The 23566-nt window shown below is 35.9% G+C and overlaps 1 protein-coding gene across 2 annotated transcripts in view; it reads left to right on the forward strand.

The window, feature by feature from the left end:
* SIK2 (salt inducible kinase 2) overlaps positions 1 to 23566 on the forward strand; it is a 135452-nt gene that overhangs the window by 33762 nt on the left and 78124 nt on the right. For both annotated transcript variants that reach the window (XM_076002501.1, XM_012749552.3), the window contains exons 2-3: positions 1047 to 1163; positions 4012 to 4075. In XM_076002501.1, coding sequence (XP_075858616.1) covers positions 1047 to 1163; positions 4012 to 4075 — 181 coding nt within the window. The remainder of the gene's footprint in view (positions 1 to 1046; positions 1164 to 4011; positions 4076 to 23566) is intronic.

The raw sequence follows: 23566 nt of genomic DNA on the forward strand, positions 1-23566 counted from the left end.
TTAGATTCCTATTTAGTTATATAAGAATGCGGCCACATTATCTGAAATCAAATTCCTTTTAGAAAGTTAAAAGTTACTGTAATTACTAACATTTCAGTTTTTACACTTTGATTTTTAAAACAAAATTTGATCCAATTGATATTTTTTCATGTAATTGAGTTTTAATACTTACTATTCAGCTTTATTCTAGACAGGTATGTCTATATTCTTTGGAACCTATCACTTGCTTTTCTAGAAAAATAGTATTTCAGTACAACAGAAACTATCTTCCGAAATGTCTTCTGCTTGGCTAATCATTTGTTTATAGGTACTTTACAATGGGATGAAAACTGGTTGAAACAGCTGCTAGTTTAATAAAATAAAGATTTTATTTCTTCAGTTTATACATGGAGTAAAAAGCCATTACAGTTGCACTGAAAGAGAAACATGCTTTATTTTATTTTTTTTTTTTTTGAGACAGAGTCTCGGTTTGTTGTCCAGGCTAGAGTGAGTGCCGTGGCGTCAGCCTAGCTCACAGCAACCTCAAACTCCTGGGCTGGAGCTATCCTTCTGCCTCAGCCTCCCGAGTAGCTGGGACTACAGGCATGCGCCACCATGCCCGGCTAATTTTTTATATATATATCAGTTGGCCAATTAATTTCTTTCTATTTATAGTAGAGACGGGGTCTCGCTCTTGCTCAGGCTGGTTTTGAACTCCTGACCTTGAGCAATCCTCCCGCCTCGGCCTCCCAAGAGCTAGGATTACAGGCGTGAGCCACCGCGCCCGGCCGAAACATGCTTTATTAAAGTAACTTTGCAGAGTCATTCTTCATAGCACACTAAAGACGCTACCAACCAAAATCTTCTGCAGTTCCTTACACATGGTATGAGTTGAAGAAACATTTATTGAATGAATGAATGAATGAGTGTTGAATTTAAACTAACTATAATCAGTGTCATAGAAAACTACAGGTGAAGTCTCCAGATGTCATTTATTGACAGGATTCTTAATTGGAAGATGTTAATTATCATATGTTAATTATATTTATTTGTGTTCTGGGATGCAGGTGGCGATAAAAATAATAGATAAATCTCAGCTGGATGCGGTGAACCTTGAGAAAATCTACCGAGAAGTTCAAATAATGAAAATGTTAGACCACCCTCACATAATCAAACTTTATCAGGTATGATTTAGTCTTATACCTCCTCCATGCATTTCATATTCAGTACTCTATTTTGCATCATGATTTTTCCTTTTATGTTTTTCTAATCTATAAATGAAAGATAAATATATGCTTTTATTAAGCCAAGTATATCCATTTTTCTATATTACCTTTAAAAGTTTTGAAATCAGAAACTAGTAGCTTTATTTTAAGTTGTCTCTCACACGGCAAGTTATTTATTTTAAAAGTTTGCAATTGTGCATTTATGATACCCTGCTTAAACCTGCTGCGTTTTGGTGGTACCATTAATGAGGATGTGGCAGTATTGCTTATTTAAAAAACATACTGTTGATGTTTTATGTCTACAGTCCCCAACCCCCTGGACTGACTGTGGACCAGTACCAGGCTACGCAGCAGGAGGTTGGGGGGGGGTGGCAGAAGGGATGGAGCTTCATTTGTATTTATAGCCACTCCAAGACTGCCTGAGCTCCGCCTCCTGTCAGATGGGCTATGGCATTAGATTCTCATAGGAGCTCAAGCCCTGCTGTAAACTGCACATGCAAGGGCTCTAGGTTTCGCCCCATATGAGAATCTATCTAATGCCTGATGATCTGAGGTGCTGGTCCATGGAAAAATTGTCTTCCATGAAACTGGTCCCTGGTGCCAAAACAGTTGGGGACCACTGTTTTATGACATACAAAAGCTGGAGTGATCTATTACTGAGTAGTATACTTTGTGATACCTAGAGACAAATCTTTTTTTAGCTTGTTTTATCAGATAAAATAAATGAGCCATTTTTAAAAAAATCAACTTTAAGATAATTTTTGTAAAATAAGTTATACCCATTTTAAGCATAAGCCGTGTTTTTTTAAAAGGAATATTTTCTCAGATTTTAAAAGAGTAATTCATGTTTAAGAATGATAATATAAAACATTTAAAAGTTTCGATTCATTAACATGTAGAATTTTTCTATTGGAAGAATTTTAAACTGAAATATTCCAATATGCTAGCCTATGACTTTGTTCTCCAGAGTAGGATGTGTGAACCCATGGTTTGCTAGACTAGGCCTCTGCTGGCGTATAAGACCTGATTGTTAAATTTTCAGAAGTTTTGCAAGCCAGTTCACATTACATTAGTAACTCAAAATCAGCATTGGTGGGAATATTTACACCACAGAAATTGACTTACAAATCAGGGCCTTTTTTTTTCCTTAGAGCTGGTTACTAGCACACCACTATGTGCACTCAAATGGATTGGCATAAATGTCCTTGGGAGTATAAGAAGGAATTATTAAAACTTCTAGCTATGTTTATTGTTTATATTTGCCTTCTCGTGTGCATTTATAATATATATCATATATACAATAAATACAGTGGCACATGTATATAATTTATGTGTATGTATATATACATAAATGTGTATGTACATATACATGTGTGTATATACATGTACATGCATATATATATGTGGCTAAACAACTTTTATTGATAGAGATTTGCAATTTAAAAAATGTAGAGACTGTTGGCTTATGATATGCCTCCTAAGAATGAGAGACTATGATGTACCACTCAAAACATTTCCTAAGAATTCTAAAACTACCAAGGCCTCTTAGATTAAATTTATATCAGATTAGCCAGGCATGGTGCCACGTACCTGTAGTGCCTGCTACTCAGGGGATTGAGGAAAGAAAATTTCTTGAGCCCAGGGGTTTGAGGCCACAGTGCATTATGATCATGCCTGTGAATAACCACTGTACTTCAACCTGGGCAACATAACAAGTCCTTTTCTCTTAAAAAAAAAAAAATTCAAATTATTTCTCCCTTTAAGCTTTTTGTTGTTGTTAATTCCTAAAGATGATACTTCTAAAAAACTAATCATGTTTTTCAGTCACTGATGAGCCATAAGCTAACTGAGGATAAAACTATCATAATTCACATGATAATTCTATCTTTATTTGAACTAAATAGTTGGTTGAAATTGATTTACTATTTGATTCGTTTAACCAAATTGTAGGTAGCTCTTAGTTTTCTAGCCTAATGGGGAATAGTCCTCAACCTACATTTTAAAGCAAGAAGTTTTCAGCCTTTCAGGAGATAGCAGATAAAGAGTGTTACAGAGAAGGAGTCTAAAAACTGCTCATATTAATTCAAAAAATTAATTTCTTTTCTAAATAGACATATATTTAGCGTAGTTTGAAAAATCAGATTTGTGACAATGACACACTTCATTCCTGAACCTAGAAAAACTAATTTAAATAAAAGTGTATAACAGTAAAACTGTGAAGATGAAACTTTTAAACTATGTTTTAAAATCATAGTACTTTGTAACAATATTAAAGTGTAGTAGGAGGAATATCACATTGTGCCAGATTAGCTAGGCTACAGGCCAGATAAACTAAGTTCTTCTGTTTACTATTCTTTTCTTAATCAGGGTCTACCATGATAGCATAGGGTTAGAAAAGTCAGCGAAGAGGTGTTGAAAAGTTGACCTTCAAAACTCTTGTTACCTATGTTCGTACTTCTCAAACTTTAATGTGCATAAAAATCACGTGTTGATTTTGTTAAAATGGAAATTCTAATTCAGTATGTCTGTGATGTCTATGGTGGGGCCTGAGAGTCTGCATTTCTAACACATGTCTGGACAGTGCTGTTACTCCTGGTTAATGGACTATACTTAGAAGAGCAAGGATCTAGATTTTTCATAAAAATGTTAGCATAAGGATATTGTCAGACATGTAAACTTAGCTAGCTTCTGAATTGTTCATAACTCTGATTCTTTTGTGAGTAGTTTCAATTTAGGTAACCCTATAGAATGTTGTAGTAGATTGAAGTGCTTTCCTGTCAACTAATATGGAATTATTTATCAATAGGTAATGGAGACCAAAAGTATGTTGTACCTTGTGACAGAATATGCCAAAAATGGAGAAATTTTTGGTAAGCTTTTTTCTGTAAATTTTTTATTAATTTGAAAAGGTCACTAATCTGCATGAAATGGGGTATTTTCTATTAATTTTTCTGCTTATGTAAGAGTTGGTAATATGAGTTAGAATTTTTTAAGTATTAGAATATGATAAAATATCCAGTAAACTAAAAAATGTAGAATATAATTTATTTCCTTGTATTTATGATATTAAAGATACTACTTAATTCTCTCATCTGTGCTAAAGAGATTGGAAAATCAAAGATAGGGAGAAACTTTGGGTCATACTGCAAGGGATATTTTCTTTTCCTTTATCTTCTTTTTTACCTTTTTTCCCAGGGGAAAGATCAGTCAACAAATATCTATTGAGCTCCTACTGTGTCCCAGGCATGTACTAGGTATTGGGGTACAGTAGTGTCTTAAAAACACAATCTCTGTCATTGTGATTGTTACAGTTTGGTAAGGTATTTGCTATAGCTGTAAGGCTCAGGCAAGTCACTAACTCTGGGACTTGGTTCCATTATCTCCAACAAGAAAGTATTTGATTCATTGGTCTCTGTGACCCATTCTGGCCCTTAAAAATGATGAATCTTCTATTCTAACTTTTATCTAGAATAGCTATTTGTTTTTACTCTGTGAAGCCAGGATACATTAGGTATCTAATTATTTTTATTTCTCAACCTAAATTTAAATCCAAAATTGTTTTTTAAACAGCTTTATTGAGGAATAATTTAAATACAATAAATTACACGCATTTAATGTGTACAATTTAGTAAGTGTTGGTACACATTTGTGAAACCATCATCATGATCAAGATAGCCTTTGCTTCTAAAATTTTCTTTGTGCCCTCTTTGTAGCTCTTTTGCCCCATCCCTCACCCAGGCAACCACTGATTTGTTTTCTGTCACTATAGATTAGTTTGCATCTTCCGGAGTTTTATATAAATGTAATCATACAGGATGTACTCTTTTTGTCTGGTTTCTTTCCCTCAGTATAATTATTTTGAGATTCATCCATTTAATTGTGTGTATCAACATATAATTTCTTTTTATTGCAACTAGTATTTTTTCTTTTTTTTCTTTTTTATTTCGTTAAGGCGGTCTTCCTTGGAATGCATATAAGTAGTATTTTATTGTATGAATATATCCCAGTTTGTTTATCCATTCATCTGTTGATAGACATTTGGGTTGGTTTTAGTTTTGGTCTGTTTTTCATAAGTTGCAATGAACATTCATGTACAGGTCTTTAACTTACACAATCTACCTTCAAGTAGTATTTAACACTTCACATGTAATATAAGAACCTTACAATAATGTTATTTTATTTTGTCCCTCCTGGCCTTTATGTTCTTGTCATGTTTTATTTATACCTATTTTATAAAACACAATACAGTGTTGTTATTTTTCTTTAAACAGTCAATTTTCTTTTAAAGAGATTTCAATTTTTTAAAAAATCATATATATTTACAAGTATAATTACCATTTCCACATTCCTACCTGTAGAGGCGTATTTTCGTCTTTATTCCTTTATGTAGATGCATATTTTTATCAAGGGTCATTTTCCTTTTACCTAAAGGATTTTTTTTAGTGTTTCTTCTGCATGTCTGCTGGTGATGAAATCATTCAGCTTTTGCATGTCTAAAATAATCTTTATTTTGTCTATGTTTTTGAAAGATATTTGCATTAGATATAGAATTCTAGATTGTTCTTTTTTCTTTCAGTATTTTAAAGATGTTGCTTCACTGTCTTCACATTTGTACTGTTTCCTACAAGAAATCCTCTGTCACTGTCATCTTTTTCTTTATTCCTCTGTGTGTAATATGCCTTTTTTCTCTGGCTGCTTTTAAGATTTTCTGTTTACCATTGGTTTTAACAATTTAATTATGATTTGCTTTTATGGGATTTTCTTCACGATTCTTACGTTTGGTGTTCATTGAGCTTCTTGGATCTGTGAATGTCCTGCTTTCATCAAATTTGGACATTTTTTCAGCCACTGTTCTCTAATTTTTCTGTCCCACCTCTTTCTCCTTTTCTTCAGAGATTCCAGTCAGATGTACATGAGGCTGTTTGAAATTGTCTCACAGCTCACCGATACTCTTTTCTGTTTTAAAAAATTCCTTTTTCTCTCTGTGTTTCATTTTGGATAGTTGCTATTTGTTTGTCTTCAAGTTCACTGATCTTTTCTTCTGTGATGTCTAATTTGCCATTAATCCCATTCAATATATTTTTCATCTCAGCCATTGTAGTTATCTTCTCTATAAACTTGACTAGGACCTTTTTTATACCTTCCATGTCTTTACTTAGCTTTTTGAACATCTGGAATATAGTTAATAATAACTTTTAATGTTCCTGTATATTAATTCTGGTATCTCTGTCAGTTCTGGATCAGTTTCGATTGGTTGGTGTTTCTCCTCAGTTTTAGTCATATTTTCATGCTTCTTTACATGCCTGGGAGTATTTGATTGGATGCCAGATATTGCCAGTTTTACCTTGAGCACCTCATATTTTTGTGTTACTTTAAGTTGTCTTGAACTTTGTTCTGGGATGCAGAAACAGTTTCATCCATTGGGGTCTTGCCTTTATGATTAGAGCATTGCTTAGTCTGGGTCTCATTATTTACCACTTCTGAGTACTCTGCCCAATGCCCCATGAAATCTGAGGGTTTTTAGCCTGACCAGTAGGAACAGGCACTATCCCTGGCTCAATGTAAGCACCAGGCGTTGTTCTCGCTCAGTCTTTCAGATGGTTCTTTCTCTGGCCTCAGGTAATTTTCTCTCTCACATGTGCCAATCAGGACTCTCCTGAATGTTCATTACTCACCCTCTGCAGATTGTTGGAGTTCTGTTTGTAGCTCTTTTCTGGTACTCTGTCTTGTGATCTCTGTCCTGTTCTCCCCAGACTTTCAGCTCTCTCCTCAACTCAAGGACATTGCTGGGGCCTGCCTGGGTTTCCCCTCCCTATGCTGTGGCCTAGAAATTCTCTCAAGGCATTAGCTGGGACATTCGTGGGTCTTACCTCATTTGTTGCCTGTTTCTCAGGGACCGTTCTGTTTCTTTGCCTGATATCCAGTGTCTTATAAATTATTATCTCAGATATTTTATGTTTTTGTTGTAATTGGGGTGGGGAGGTTGTTTCAGGCAGGAAGGTAAATTGGATCCCTTTTACTCCATCTTAGCCAAGAGCAGAATTCTCCAATTCTTTCAAAATTATTGTTAACTTTAGGTATTTTAAAGAGAATTATATATACTTCCATAGTTTTGGGAAAATGTACTATTTGTAGATGAATTCTAAATAGTTCTGACTGAGCTCACTGTATTTCAGGAAAGATAGTCTGAAATACTATTCCTTTTTTACTTTTTTGTGCTGCTGCTTAATGAACTTATTGTAATTCTTAAGGTATTTGTTTCAACTAGTAGCATCTTAACTCACACTGTAATAGAATGATATGGGCTTTGAAGCCAAGCAAATCTGGTTTATAATGCTGGCTATACCATATTAATTATTCCTTACTCTGGACAAATTTTTTCCTTTCCCTTCTTTCCCTTTCTTTTCTCTTCTTCTTTTTGTTATTTTCTTTCTTCCTATTCTTTCTTATATTCACTTATTCATTCAGTCTTTCAAGAAATCTTTGTTGAAAACCAACTATGTGTAACATACTGTTCTAAGTGGTCAGAAAACTGTAATGAAGAAAACAGACAAAAATCCCTACTCTTATGGACCTTACATTCTAGATTGGGAGAGAGACAAACAAAATAAGTGAATTATGTAGTTTATTAAATGGTGATAAGTATTATGGAAATAATAAAGCAAGGATGGGGGGATAGGAGTGGATCGAAACATTGCAGTGATCAGAGAAGGCCTCACTGGCATTTGGGCAAAGACTTGAAAGCATAGGCATGTAGATGTGGGAGAAAGGGGGTTATCCAGGGAGAGGGAAGAATAAATGCAAAGGCCCTGTGCTTGGTGTGTTCATGGGGTAGCAGGGAGGCCAGTATGGCTTAAGAGAAGCAAGCAAGAGGGAAAAGCAAGGAAGAAGAGTAGGAGATGAGGTCCAAAAGGTAGTGGGAGGCAGCAGTGGGACAGATTTGCGGGGCTTTGTAGGCTATTGTAAGGACCTTGGCTCTTACCTTGAATAGTATCAGGGAGCCATTTTCAGCAGGGTTTCAGCAGAGAAGTGACTATATCTAATTTAACATTTTAAAAGCATCATTCTGGCTGCTGTGTTGCAAATGGGAAAGGGTGGAAACTGGGAGACTAGGTAAGAGGCTGCTGCAGTAGTGCAAGTGAGAGACGACGATGGCCCACACCAGGGCAGTGGCAGTGCAGGTAGTCATAAGTGGTCAGACTCAGAATATGTTTTAGAAGTAGAATCAATAGGATTTCGTGACAGGTGGAGACCACCTAAGTAGTAAGTGGTTTGGAAGAGACCAAACATGACCAAAGTCTGACCCCTGAGGCACTTGAACATTAAAAGGTTGGGAAAAGAGGAGCAACCAGCAAGGGAGACAGAGAAGGAAGAAAACTAAGAGAGTATAGTGTCCTGGAAACCAAGTAAACCAGATGTTTTCAGAAGGATAGAGTGAATGTCTGTGATAAATGTTGCTGATAGATCAAGGATGATGAAGAATGACAATTGACCTTTGTATTTGGCAGTTGGTAATAGCAATTTTGGGAGAGTGACTTGGCCAAAAGCTAGATTGAAGGGGTTTAAGGAGCATATGAGAGAAGAAAAATGGAGAGAGTAAAATAAACAACTCTTTCAAGGAGTTCTGCTGCAAAAAGGGAGAAGAGAAATGGAAGGTAGTTGGTAGGGACACTGGGTCAAGAGAATGATTTTTAAGTCTTTATCCAATGGAATATTTTTAAAGCTTTGGGCTGTAGTTTTATGAGTGAGCTAGCAATGGCTGTTATATATTAGGTGTCATTTCCATGGAAATGGGATAATCTAAATTGCTGTTTCTTGCTAAGACCTTTGAAACAGTTTTGGACAACATTGTTTTACATAAATTGAAACATAATTTGGGGATTTTTAATGTGTAAAGTTTATTTTTAATGTAAAATATCTAGGGTAACTGCAATATAAATTCTGGAAAGAAGAATCTGATAGAATTTGATAGTTGGACAGTAAATGCTAATTATCTTATTTTCCACTCTTTGGTACAGTTAGTTTCTTGGGCAGTGTAGATAATGAATGATAGAATGTAATTTAAAAATATGACGAAATCTTTGGATAGTCTTCACTAATTTAGAATGGAAGAATCTGAGTTTAAAGGGGATTTGGAGATCATTTAGTCCAGTTTATTTTTATTTACTTTGACTTTGTCATGCAGCTTGTAGCCCAACAGAACTCATTGCCTTTTCTCACAAAAACTATTTCTCCCTTTTCCCTTACTTGGCTTCATTATTTACAGAGTCATCTGAGCTGGGAAGCTTGGGGTCAGTATTGATTCCTTTTCCCTTCCCCCTCTTCGGATGAGGTTTTAAATCCTGCCTATTCTGCTTCCTAAATATTTCTCAAAGAAGTTCTCAGCTCTCCATATCCACTCTTTGCCTCAAGTCAAGGTCCTCACTCTTCCTTGTCTGTACTATGTGATCATCTCCTAACTGTTCTATTTTATGCTGTCTCCAAACTTATCTTCCTTAGTCACAAACATAGTCATATTGTTTATCTCTATTTTCTGAGTTTTCTATAATGACCATTAATTACAAAAAAGTAATTTTGAAAACGAGGCAATGGCATGTGAACAGTTTTCACTAAAAGAATTGATGCTCATTGTAGCTCCTGTACTTTATTACTATTGGCCCTTAAATATCCCTTGCTCTTAATTTCTCCTTATAAGGAAGGTTCTTCATGCTGCTCCATGCTTTAGAGCTGTCTTGATATGTACACACACGCAACACACACTCTCACTCAGAGCAACCCTGCTTTAATTTTCAGTGTGGTCAGTGGGGGTGGGAAGAGTTGGACATCATGCTGAGATGGTGGTAGAAAAGAAAGAGATTAGTGACCAGGAAGGGTTAGAATAAGGAATCCAGCAAAGAAGGTGGGAGGGAAAGGAATCCTGGCAGAAAACAGAGGTCTAAATGGGCAAAAAATTGTTGAAGGGAAGAAAAGACATAACTGTAGATTCAGGTAGGTGCAAGCAAAGAACAGTCTGGTAGCCAGCCAGTTTTTGACATGGAGCTCATGAGGATATTAAAATAGAAATGGGTACAAGACTTTTACCTGAGGTTAAAGTAAAAAAAATAAAAAAAAAATAAATAAATAAAAAATAAAATAGAAATGGGAAGATGGAGTCCAAATAACATTAATCAAGTAGTGAAAATTATGCACGTTAGTCCCCCTTATCTACAGTTTCATTTTCAACAATTTTAGTTATCTGAGGTCAACCATGGCCTGAAAATATCAAGATACTTTGTGAGGAAGAGAAAGACACCACATTCATATAACTTTTATAACAGTATATTGTTATAATTTTTCTATTTCATTATAAGTTATTATTAATCTTCTACTGTACCTAATTTACAAATTAAACTTTATCATAGGTATGTATGTATGTACAGGAGAAAACATAGTATAATATATATAGGTTTTGGTACTATCCACAGTTTCTTAGCATGTATCCCCTATAGGTAAGAGGGCATTACTATGTAAGATTTTGAGTGAATTGAGCCAAAAATGTTTTAAGTCGATTGGAGATTTAGATGAAAAAGAACCATATAAAGAGTAGTAAACTCTATATTTTGAATTATATATTAAGATTTTTCTTTTGAGGTTGTAACTTTGGAATCACTCTTTGTCTAGCTTTACAAGTATTCCTACTCTGTGCAAGGAGGATGTCGTGTTCTCTATTTTTTTCCATTCTCTTAGTTTTGTATTTAGTTGGCTAGCAAATCATACTCTGTGTTCTTGCAAAATGACTTGAAATTAAATCCTTCTGTTTCCCCAGTCATCACCCTGATCTAGGCTTTCATCACTTCATGTCTCAATTAGTGAATCCTCATGTTTTACCATACCCTCTTTCTTCTCCAGTCAAGTACACTTCTATATAATTCCTGCTCAATCTTCCTAAAAAATTATTTGTATTATATCACAATTGTGTTCAGTAACCTTCACTCACCTTCCTATTGCTTATTGGATAAAATCCAACTTCCTCAATCTGCCAATAGAATAGCTCCTCTAAGTGAATGGATGTGCTCAACTATTCCTTGCATAGGTCTATTTATTATCCTTAGGTATGGACAACCAAATTGCAGGTTATACTATCTGCTTCAGTTAATAAACCTGCCTGCCTACCTACTTGCCTGCCTGCCTTCCTTTCTGTTTGTGTATCTTGGGCTGTATCTTTCTATCTCACAAGTATTTATTATGTAAAAGTTAAATGTGTACTAGCATTAGTTTTAGGAGTCAAATAATTCTGCAAGTTTTGTTACAGAAAATAATGTCTCCCATGCTGCCATCCCCACTGCTTTCCTCCTCCTCAGAGGAAACCACTTTCATTTCTTTTAGCTGATTAGTTTGGACTTATCTCCATTTTCCTAAGTCACATGTTCGTATTGCTCTTTCTGGATTTTTCTTGTATTTTAGGCGCAGTCTTTTGAATCCCTTTTGAATTCTTTCCCTACACCTATACGAAAGTGGCAAATGTTAGAGAGCTATGTAAGGATCAGTGATAGGAAACTTTGAGTGTTAGGATAAGGGGTTAAGATTGTTTGTCTGCGTGGCCATCTGTGAGCCAGAAGGCAATAATGTGTGTGGGGGTGTTTTTTTAAGGAAGATAAATCCAGAAGTGGTGTGTAGTCTGAATTACAGGAGGAGGGAAGAAGCCATTTAGGAGACTATTCTAATTGTTTAGGCGGAAGAGGCTGAGAGCCTGGATTAAGATGTTAGTTGTCAGAATCATGAAAAAGATTTTAAGAAAGAGGCATTTCCAATTCTAAAAATAACAACTGCTGATACTTACTGAGCACTCCCTTTTTCTTGGGTACTATTTAAAGTACTTGATTTATTTATTTAAACCTCACGAAAACCTTGTAAGGTAGGTACTGAAAGATTCAGTAATTTGTCCAAAGTCACACAGCAAATAAGTGACAGAGTCTGGATTTGAACTAGGCAGTGCCAGAGCCTGTGCTGTTAATAATTATACTCTGTCACCTCTCAAAACTTCCTAATGACTATCAAGAAGCAAACACCAAGAGTTAGGCTTTGAAACAAACATGATTGAAGAATATTGGTGGTGTAGTTGACGATGACACCTAAGTCTGTTTTCAGAGTAAAAATAACAAGTTAGATTTTAAATGTGCCTTTGGAAATAATATCAGGACATTTAGTTTGATATGGGCAGTTCACAGTTGAAGGTATGGAAGTAAACACAATTCAAAAGAGAACTTACATTCAGCAATAAAAAGATGAACCATCCAATTTAATAATGGGCAAAAGACTTGAACCAGACACTTCACAAAAGATATAGAAATGTCCAATAAGCACATGAAAAATTACTCAACATTATTAGTCAACACAGAAACTTAAGCAAATTAAAAACCACAGTGAGATAACATTTCACATCAACTAGAATGATTAAAATAGAAAAAAACTGACAATACAAAGTGTTAGTGAAGCTGTGAAGCAACTAGAACTCTCATACATTGCTGGTGAGAATCTAAAATGGTACAACCAGCTTAGGAGAGCTGTTTGGCAGTTTCTTATAAAGTTAAGCATACATCCACCCAATTACATAACAGTTCCGTTCCTAGGTATTTACCCAAGAAAATGAAAACAAATGTCCATAAAACTATTTGTACAAGAATGTTCATAGCAGTCTTTCTTCACAATCATCCAAAGCACGAGCAACCCAAATGTCCATCGACAGGAGACTATATCCAAAACAAATTATGGTGGTAATACAGTGGAAGATGACTCAACAGTAAAAAGGGAATGAACTATTTATACATACAACAACATGGGTAAATCTTAGGTATTGTGCTGGGAAAAATAAGCTAGACACAAAAGAATATATACTGTATATAGTTCCATTTTGTATAGTTCTGGAACAGACAACACCACAGATGGTAATAGAAGTTGGAAAGAGGTTGCCTCTAGGGAGTGGGGAGAATTGACTGGAAAGGGGCAAGAGGGGACTATCTTGAGTGATGGAAATGTTTATTTTTGTTGTGAATGATGGTTGTACGGAGTATACAATTATCAGATCTCATCTAAGTAACCACCTAAGAAGTTGCATTTTATTGTATATAAATTATACCTCAATAAATCTTTTCTCTCTCAAAAAAAGGAGGGGTATAGCAATAGGGGTATAGATTTGAAAATTACCTGTGATAAGTGAAGCTGTAATTAATGATGAGATTTCAGAGTGCAGAAGGCTACGAAGTGTTTTGATTATGCCTTCATTTCAAAGGCAGGTGGAAGAAAGGAATTGATGAAGTAAAAGAGTGTCGTGGGAAATAAGAATGGTTTCTGTTCTAATTAGTCAAAGGAACTTGTAGTAAAGTGGGAGTATTTGGTCATTAACAGATCACCAATCACTTTGAAGAAAGTACTTTTCACTAAATTGGGAGCTACAACCAGATTTCAAGAGGTTAAGGACAGATGGGTGATGAGAAAAGGGTGAGAGGTATTATAAAACTACCTTTTGAGGTTTTCAGGGTAGAAGGAAAGAGAGAAGGAAAGAATTGTGGGATAGGGCCTATAGGATTCAGTGTTGTATCATAGTTTTGTTTGTGGTCTTGGTGTTTGAAAAAGCTAGAAAAGGAAAGAATATAGGCAGGAAAGAAGAGACCGTTGGAAGCAATGGGATCAAGAGCACAGAGGGAGTGGTTAGTGTAGAAAAAAGGAATTCCCCCTCTGAAAAGATGTACGTCAGTGCAGTCACAGTGAGAATTAGAGATCCTGCCAAGGATATGGCTACAGAGGCACTTTGTGGTAGAATAGAAGAAAGATGAGTTTGTTGAAATAGCATAGATTTAATTCATTCTGTAATATAGCAGATGAGACATCAGGGAAGGAGCAGTACATTAGACACTGCAGTGTGGGAAAGGTTTAGAACAGTTGGCAGTGCTCATATGATAGTCAAGGGATGAATAAAACGATCAATAATTACCAGTGAGGGAGTTTATGGTAGACTCACAGTCAGCAGTGCTTTTCAACCCGAGAGGAGGAAAAGTAGACGGTATGAATAAGTGCCCCAGGTTGGGGATTAGAATGGTGGAAGATCAAATGCATATAAGCTTGCCGTGGTCAGAGAGGTCATCGTTGAAAAGGCTGATTGTGAGATCCAAGTTCAGGAGGGAGATAAGTGAAATAACAAAGAGGTCTTATGAACTGGGAAAATAGAACAGTGGAGAGACTGAAGGTTATAAAAAGGCTGAAGTACTTTAGGGAAAAACATTCATATATATAACCTTAGCCTTAAGCCTGTGCATAACTTCCCAGCAGCTTGCTCTTCTGCTCCTGGCACAGTTGCCTTAACTGTGCCCTGTTAATTCAGGGAAGGCCTTAGGTCTTTGCATTCTCCTCATCTGCTTCTTCGTGCATAGAGAGAGGTTTCCTGTGCCATCTGGTTTTCTTGCTCCATCTGACTAAGTTTTACACCAAAAGAGCAATTACGGTGGCATGCTGGGAATGCACCTACAGTGCATGATTCATGCATTGTGAGGCTATGGTGTTTATGCTTTATTTTCATTTGGTTAAGTATGCTATACCTCTTTCCACAAAGAGTTGAAGTAGTTTTAAAGGAGAATAATGCCCCCAAAATTGTAAAATACAAATAATAAGAAAGAGTTGAATCAGAAAATACACATAAGAGTAGAAGACAATTGTTGGGCAAAAAAAGAACACAAATATGCAGGCAATAAGGGGCCTGAGAGCTTCAGATTTGGCTTTAAGCTTTCTGACTGTCAAAGGGAAAAGAAGATATAGTCATTTACAGATTTTTTTTCTAAGAGAAAGAAAGGTACCTATTCCTCAAAGAAAGCAAAATTTTTCTTAGTAGTAAATTCTAAAATAAATTTTTCCTTTAGGGTTTCTTATACAGGTACTAAGTAACTCATCTTTTTAAAATAAAAATTGTATCCTGTTAAAATTTTTCAGAGACTTTCATTGCTTTGAGAATAAAGTTCAGAATCCTTAACAAGGTCTTCAAGGGTCCTTACACTCTATACACCTTGTCCTTAAAAACAATAACAATAAGCCTCAGCAACATAGCAAGACCCCATCTTTACAGAAAATTTAAAAATTAGCCAGTCAGGGTGGTGCACGCCTATAGTTCCAGCTACCTGGGAGGCTGAGTCAGAAGGATCACTTGAGCCCAGGAGTTTGAGGTTGCAGTGAGTTAGGATGATGCCACTGTACTCTAGCCCAGGCAACAGAGCGAGACCTTGTCTAAAAAACAAACAAAACCAATAAAGGTTATCATTTCTTGAACACTTAACCATGTGTCAGGCATTGTGCTAAGTCCTACAGATATACTATGTCATTAATCCTCTCAAAAACCTTATAAGATAGGTACTATTAATGTATCTGTTTTACAATACAGGAAACTGAGGGACAGAGAGGTTAAACAGTTTGCCCAGGGTCACAGAGCAAATAAGTGGCATAACCAAAGTTTGAAGCCATACTCTTTGTATACTAACTGGTTATATGCCTTCTTAAAGTTCTTTGAACTTAACAAGCTGCATCTGTCTCAGTAACTTTGCATATTCCTCTTTCTTCTGCTTAAAGGACTTTCTGCCCTCCCCTTATCTCCTTTAAGCATATCATTTAATTGAATTAAATCTTAATGGATATCATTAATTTAATATGTTATCATTAAAGACTAACAACAGGGCAAGCACTTAACAGTTTTGTCCATTACAGTGGCATAACTATTCCTCTTGATGTAATATGTAGCTTGGTCCTATATTTCCTCCTTAGCTATAATGGAAGTATGAAGCATTTGGGCTCCTGTCTTCAGTATTTCGGAAACTGGCCAGTGAATTTCTTACCAAATCTAATGTCCAAATCTAATATTCTACCACAAACCCATAACTAAGTTGAGCTCCATATTGGTTCTCATAATAGAACATGTAAATTTCTGATTCAAAATCTCTGCTGTGTGTTCATGGCCCTTCGCTCTTTACATATTCAAATCCTGCCTTTTAAAAAGCTCTAGCTGCAGTTCCATCTCTTCAATAAAATCTTTCTCAATTAATTCTGTCCATGTTGATTTCCTCTTATGAGAGCCTTGAAGTTCTCATTCTTGCATGATTCATTTTAGAATTTATCTACATACTGACTTTTGTTGTTATTTAAAGTCTTCATGTGTATCTTTTATCTCTAATAGATTGTAAGCTTTTGCTGAGGACTTAGCACAATACAAAGCATTTTATAAATACCTGTCGAATGAATGGTGTAATAGTCTACTTTGGCCTTATGGACCTTATTTACTCAGTGAAGCCAACAGAGAACACACTGCCAGGTTAAGTAGTCTGAGGTACTTCTTTGTTCAGTTTTTGAAAGGAGTTTTCTGTTGATTTACTCTTTGGGAGATAAACACAGATGAGGAAATACTAACTGAATCAAGGCAGAAAATTGGCTTGCTCTAGTGTACTGAGCAGTTTTTGAGTACTTACTGGTAGTTACTACCCTGCTGTTACTTTCTTTCTTCCAACTCCCAGCCCTCCCTTAACATAACCTTTTCAGAGTATAATGGTAAATAAGAACATATACATTTAATCTGGGTACGTTTTGTTTTCCAGTTCTTATATAGTAGTTGGTGCTCATCTCTGAAGGATATTGTTTTCTTGGTCTGGCCGTGCAAAATACGTAATGGCAAGTGAATTTGCTAAAAAGAGCCTTGGGTTATTTATAAATATGATAAGGTTTTGACTTTACATTTTTCCTTTGGAATCATAGGTGTGATTAATAAAAGTCATTCGGGATTCCTACATTCTTTAGAACTATTTCTCATATTTGTTCATGTAGTCACGTGTAGTAAGTGGTGCAGAAATCTTAGGGTGGTCACCTCATCAAACAATTTGGGCACTGTTCAAACAATTAAACCGGCAGTCAGCAGATTCCGGCCTGGTAATTAAATTACCCAGGGCCTTTGTTTTCAGATTTCTGCTCCTTGATATGCTGTGTCTTTCCAGGCTGAGCATGTGCCTGAGGTTTATTGATTCATTTCCTGTCTTTCCCTTTCAATGGTAATATATTAGGATGCCAGCTGTGGTAATTGAAAATGGGCTTTGTTTTAGCCAAGATACCTTTAGACACTTGGTTACTCCAGGAACCTAAGGAACATTTTTTGTGTTCTTCAGTTTCTATCTTAACAGCCTGAAGGTAGTATTAGGGAAGTAGTTCATTTGTTTTCTATTAAGAGTTTAAATAAACTTTGAAGGTTTACTCACTGTATGTAGCCAGTATGAGCCTAAGTTAAGTTTTAATGCTTTTTCTTTTTATTTTTTTTTAACTTATTATTAACCAGGGCCGCAGTTCCGTATTGCTTAAATCTATCCTCACTTCTCCAGTTTCTTCCATCATTGCTTTGTTTAAGTCCCTCATCATTTCTCACTTGAATTTCTTCAACAGCCTAAGGTCTTATTCCTCCTGACTTGTCTTTCTTCTAATCTATCTTTCATATTACTATCAAAATGATTTTCCTTTAATATAGATCTGATCCTTGTCATTTTTCTGCTTAAAATATTTCTGTGTCTTCCTGTGTTGCCTTCAGTATAAAATCAAAAGTTGGTATCGAATTGGAATAACAATCTGCCCCTGTCCTCCTATCCAGTCATATCCCAGGCACGTGTTGTATGGGTTTTATTGACTGAACACGATCTGCTGTGCAGATGTATAGGCAAACACTTTCACACGTCTGAGGATGGTGGTTGTCAGTGTAGAAAGATATTAAATTAGGGTGTACATCAGAAGGGGTATGCAAATGTTGAATTCATGTGGATAAAATTAGACTATCCTTGGATGTAAAATTTAGGATCTTTCCTTTTGAATTTTTATTAGATATGTGTAATAAAGTTATCTTTGAAGAGCTCAGATCTAGTTGGATTATTTATAAATCTTTCTAGTTAACTTTTAGAGAGACTAGTAACTACATGAAAGAGCCAGCATGATTCATGATTCAGAAAGTTGTTATTGCTCCCCCTCCCTCCTTTGTTTAAATTGGGTCAGACATTAAAAGAAAAGTCAGGAGTAAGGTCTGTGTGCTAGTCCTGGTTCTGCCATTAACTTCTAATATAAACATCCTTGGGTTAGCCACATAATGTTTCTGAACCTCAGTGTCTTCTAAAAATGAGGGGGTGGTGTGAGTTTAGTAAGTGCTATGTACTTGGTACTATGGCTAGTGCTGGGAATTTAAAAGAAAAAAAAAAAATGAGTGACTTGACCATTGCTCTAGAGGAGTTCCCAGTCAGTTTTCTAGGTCTAAAAAGTTGATGTCTGTAAATCTCAGGAAATAAATTTGAGTTTCTGAACATACATTTGCTGAATGGAATGGATTTTTCAGAGATGATTAAGCAAAATTGTTTTTAAACTTCACATGTTTGGAAATATAAGCATAGTAGGCCTTAATCGAATAGGCAAGTTTCTGAGAAGCAGTCCAGTTTCACTGTTAACTTCTATTTTAAATTTCAGCTATCTCCTGCTGATTATTGGCAGCCTGCCTTTAGTTACGGTTCAAAGCTGACATTCTGTACTGTGAGCAGCGAGCTGCTCCCATGTCTGGCAGCTGCAGCTGTAGCTAGGCTACAGTGAAGGGAGAGAGGGAAGCATCAGCTATTCTGATCTTGGCCATAACCATACCCAACTGAATTCTATTAATGTGAAGATTTTGGCAGTCCATGATTTGTTCCCTCATTTTCTGTTTCTTTCAGGATGAATTGCTGTTAAGTCAATCATTGTATTAAAAATTTTCAATAAGATTGAATTAATTCAGAGAAAGCTAATTCTTTGTTTGTGAAAGAGGAGAACAAGAGATAGATTTTTGTCTGTTAATTAAGGTGGTGAGAGGGATAGATTACCTACTTAGGATAAAATGGGAAAACCATAGTCCACATACAGGAGGATCTTTTCTTCCCCCTTTGGCAAATATCTTTTCTATTTTCAGAAAGAGATCTCTAAGTGAAACCTCTGAAGACCTTATATTTCTATTATATTTCCTTGTAATTCTGAAGATGCTATCATATCATCCTCACACATGAATAGTCTAATAATGCTACTGCTTCGTTGCCTACTTTTGTAAAATTATTTTATTTCTGTCAAAGCAATACATTATTTATTGAGGGCCTGTCACATGTCAGATGCAGTTCTAGGTGCTAAGAACATATTAATGAACAAAGTCTTTGCCTTCCTGGAGCTTGTATTTCAGTGAGAGTGTTTTAGGTTGGGGGGATTAAGAGAAAATTTCTATGTCAGTGTTTCAGAGATAAATAAGAAATATAAAAGGGATAGGGAGGCCAGGATGTAGTAAAGATTTGTTCCTTTATAAAAGGCGGTCAGCAAAAGCCTCTGTGATACATATTTGAGCAAAAACCTGAAGAAATGATGTGTAGGATTAAATTTTTTGAGATCTTACATGTTTTGAGATCTTGCATATCTACCACAATACTTAATAGTTTGGCTGGGAATAGAATTTTAAGTTGGAAATAATTTTCCTTCAGAGTAATGAGGATGGACATTGTTCCATTGTTTTGTAGTTTCCAGGGTTGCTTTTGAAAAACCTAAAGTGATCCAATTCCTGATCCTTTGTTGTTATTGTGTCCTCTGTAAGCTTATAAGATCTTTTTTTCCCCAGTGTTCTGTAATTTCACAATGATGAGCGATGGTGTGGGTCTGTTTTAATTTGTGGTGCTTGGCTATTGGTGTGTCCTTTCAATCTGGAAATTCATATCCTTTGGTTTTGGGGAATTGCCTTGAGTTACTTAGCGGATGGTTTCTTTTCCTAATTTTCTCTGTCTTCTCTTTCAGGAATGTCCATTATTCAGATATTGACCCTCCTTGACTGGCCCCTTAATTTTCTTTTCTTTTTTGTTCTATTTTCCATATCTTTGTCTTTTTGCTGTGCTTTCCAGGGGATTTCATAAACGTTAGCTTCCAACCTTTGTTTTGCTATCACATTTTTGTATTTATAAGTTTATTTTGTTTCCTGATGATTTCTTTTAAAATAACACCCTTTTCTTATTTGTTCATTTTATAATATCTTCTTTTAGCTCTCTGAGAATAACAATAATTCGCTATATTTTCTTTTCTTTGTATGGTCTCTTTTTTCCTCCAAGTTGATTTTTTTTTCTGTTGGTGTGTTTGTTTTGGTCTGTGTAGTTTATGTTAGCATTTCTTTAGTTGATTATTACACATATTTGGTTGTCATTTCCTAGTTAAAAGTGGGGAACTAAAAAGCTAACTGGAAACTGAGCTAGTTGTTGGCATTTTTCAGCTGTGAGTTTTATTGTTAAGGTGATCTGTGTTCTTATATTGGAAATTTTTAATGTTTGTGTCTTTCCACTTGAGTTGATAGATTACCAGGAGAAGATTCTTCTAGTGTTTTGCCCAGAAGGTAAAAAACCTGGTTGCTGTAGTTTTGGCCTCATGTGTGAGGAAGACTGAGGCATGTTAGTATCCAGTATGTATATGTTTACTTAATCCTCTTGTTTTTAATGTGATATCCCTCTCCTCAACTGTGCCTAGGGTTCTTAGGCCTAGAGCCCCTCTATTTTAGTCTCTCAAGAGGACAAGTCTCCATATTTCTACTGGAATACAAGTCAGGGCACTCACCTGTTACATAGAATGAGAGAAGAGATCTGGAGTTGGAATTACTTCTAAAACTATCTTTAACTGATCATCCTTATTTTAGCTTCATTTTATAGCAACTTTCAGGGTTCCTTGTGCCATTAGTTTCTGAGGCTTCAGGTTTCTCAAGTCAGTTGAGTTGGTATTTCAACAGATTTTTTATTTCTATGTTCTTTAATTGGTTCTTTTTCCCATTTCCCATTTCCTGTTTTATAGATGTGATATAGTCTCTTATCTCTGAGGTGTTAAACATATTATTTATCTCTAAGTGTTCCTTTTTTTCTTATCTTTAATCTGAGCCTTTACGTTTCCCTGAACTCAAGGTCCTTACTTTCTGCCTTGGTATCTGAAAAATAAATTCCAAAACTGAGCACATTACCTTTGTCTCTTCTAAATAAGCTCTTCCTGTATTCAAAATTCTGTCAACCAGTTTAACCATTTTTCTTACACCACTGAATTATTTTTTATTCATGTTTATATTAATTTGCCAAGTCTTACAAATTTTTCCTTTGAAATATTTCTCATTTCTGCTTTTGTTTATTTTATATTTTCATTGCCTTACCCTAATTTAGTCCCTCATTGATTCATCTCAAGTGGTCTCTTGCCTCTGTATCTCCTCTATCAATCTATCCTATGCACGGTTGCCAGTTTAATCTAAAACACCACTTGGATTGTTACTTCATTTCTCAAAAATCTTCTGTAATTCCCTTCTGCCTACTGACTTCTTTGGCATTTAAGGTCGTTTATGGTGAAGACCTAGGATCCTTTTCTGATTTCTTTTCCCATTATTTCCTTATGTGTACTGTATGACAGACAAAGGGCTTTGGAACCACAGAGTTGGAATCTTATCCCAGCTCTGCCATTGATTAACAACATCAATAAGTAACTTTGGAAGAGTTACTTAATGTTTCTGAATCTCAGATTCTCATTTGTAAAACGGTTGGTATGTGGAATGAAGAAAGTAAACAGAAATTCTTGGTACCACAGTACCTGGTACTTAGTAAATATTAATCTCTTCTTTCCTTTCCCTCAGTTTGGATGATACCTGTTCCTGAATGCTCTATGTTTTCCTGTATTTATGTCATTAGCCTTCTGAGCTGTTTTTCACTCTTAGCTCTTCTGACACCAAATGTATGGGGTTTTCCTCCCAACACCAACCAATTTTCCAACACCAATTGGGCGTCCTGTAATTCAGTTCAATTCTGATACTGCCTAGGGCTGGCATCAGACACGACAGGTTTAAGGGCTCAATCCCACAAGGCAGCTCTCACTTTAGAGGCCAGTTGCAAGTAGCAGATCCCCCAGGTTACCCACACCTTCTATCCAACCTCACTACAAAGTTGGGGATTCCTACAACTCCCCACTCAGGTTCTATAATTTGCTAGAATAGCTCACAGAATTTAGGAAAACAGTTTACTTACCTTTACTGGTTTATTATAAAAGATACAAATCAGGAACAGCCAAATGGGCATAGGGCAAGATATGGGGGGTGGCACAGAGCTTTCATGTCCCCCCATGCCCCACCCTGGCTGTCACCCTCCCAGCACCTTCCAAGTATTCACCAACTTGGAACTGCTCCAAACTCTGTCCTTAGGATTTTTATGGAGGTCCATTATGTAGGCATGATTGATTAAATCATTGGCCATTGATGATTAACTCCATCTCCAAGCCCTCCCCAGGGGCCCAGAGGTGGAGCTGAAAGTTCCAACCCTCTAATCACAGGGTTGGTTCCTCCAGCAACCAGTCCCTATCCTGAAGTATCCGGGGACTCAAGGAGAGTCACCTATTAATTAGCATAGACTCTGGTATGGTTGAAAGGGGCTTGTTCTGAATAACAAAAGATACTGGGGGAGAGGCACAGTTTAGAAGTTCTATGTCTGGAACTGGAGACAAAGACCAAATACATATTTCTTATTATCACAACTCTAGAATTCCCTCACCCCTATTTTCGCCAGGCAAAGTCTTCTTCATTTTTCATAGCTCAGTTCAGACTTCACTTCATTTGTGAAGCCTTCTTATCTGTCCCCTAGTTAAAAGAGGTCTTTCTTTCATTCACTTTCTAATGGTTGTGTCTGTTGTAAAGCACTACCATTTTTGGTGTATGCAACTTTCTCCTACTCCACTGTGATTTTCTCAAGGGCAGGATCTGTTTCTTACCTCATATTCTAGATCCTCAACACCCAGTAAAGTGTATGGCACGTAACAGACACTCAGAAACTGAATGAATGAGTAGGGCTTGTTTTGCTTTTAAAATTTATTATATTATAATATGTAGAGTATTCAGGCAATCGTTACAAATGTATGAATTGAAAAAGATATTTTCAATAACTTTTTGAAAATGAACTAATAATTTTTGAATATTGGTATTCATTGATTCGTGAGAAGTAGGCAATACCTTAAAAAAAAAAAAAAACTTTTCTTGGCATTAGACTAAGACAATGTATTTAATGTTTGCTGCAGTGTCAAAGGTAGAAAAATCCTTGTTTTTCCAAAAGGAGCGATGAAAAAGGGAACATTTTTTTTCTAACGTATTGACCACAAGGCATAGATATCCTTTTCTTAGTGACTCCTCTCAGCATTTCTAATGTAAGCTTTATTATCATTGCTGATTCTGGAAAACTCAAATTTGCTTGTAATAAGAAAAGCTCTGTTACGCATATACCTGTTAGTTTATTTCCAGTCTTATATTCTGAATATATAATGTCTCATGTGGC

This window comes from Microcebus murinus, chromosome 4, assembly GCF_040939455.1.
Source record: "Microcebus murinus isolate Inina chromosome 4, M.murinus_Inina_mat1.0, whole genome shotgun sequence".
NCBI lineage: Eukaryota > Metazoa > Chordata > Mammalia > Primates > Cheirogaleidae > Microcebus > Microcebus murinus.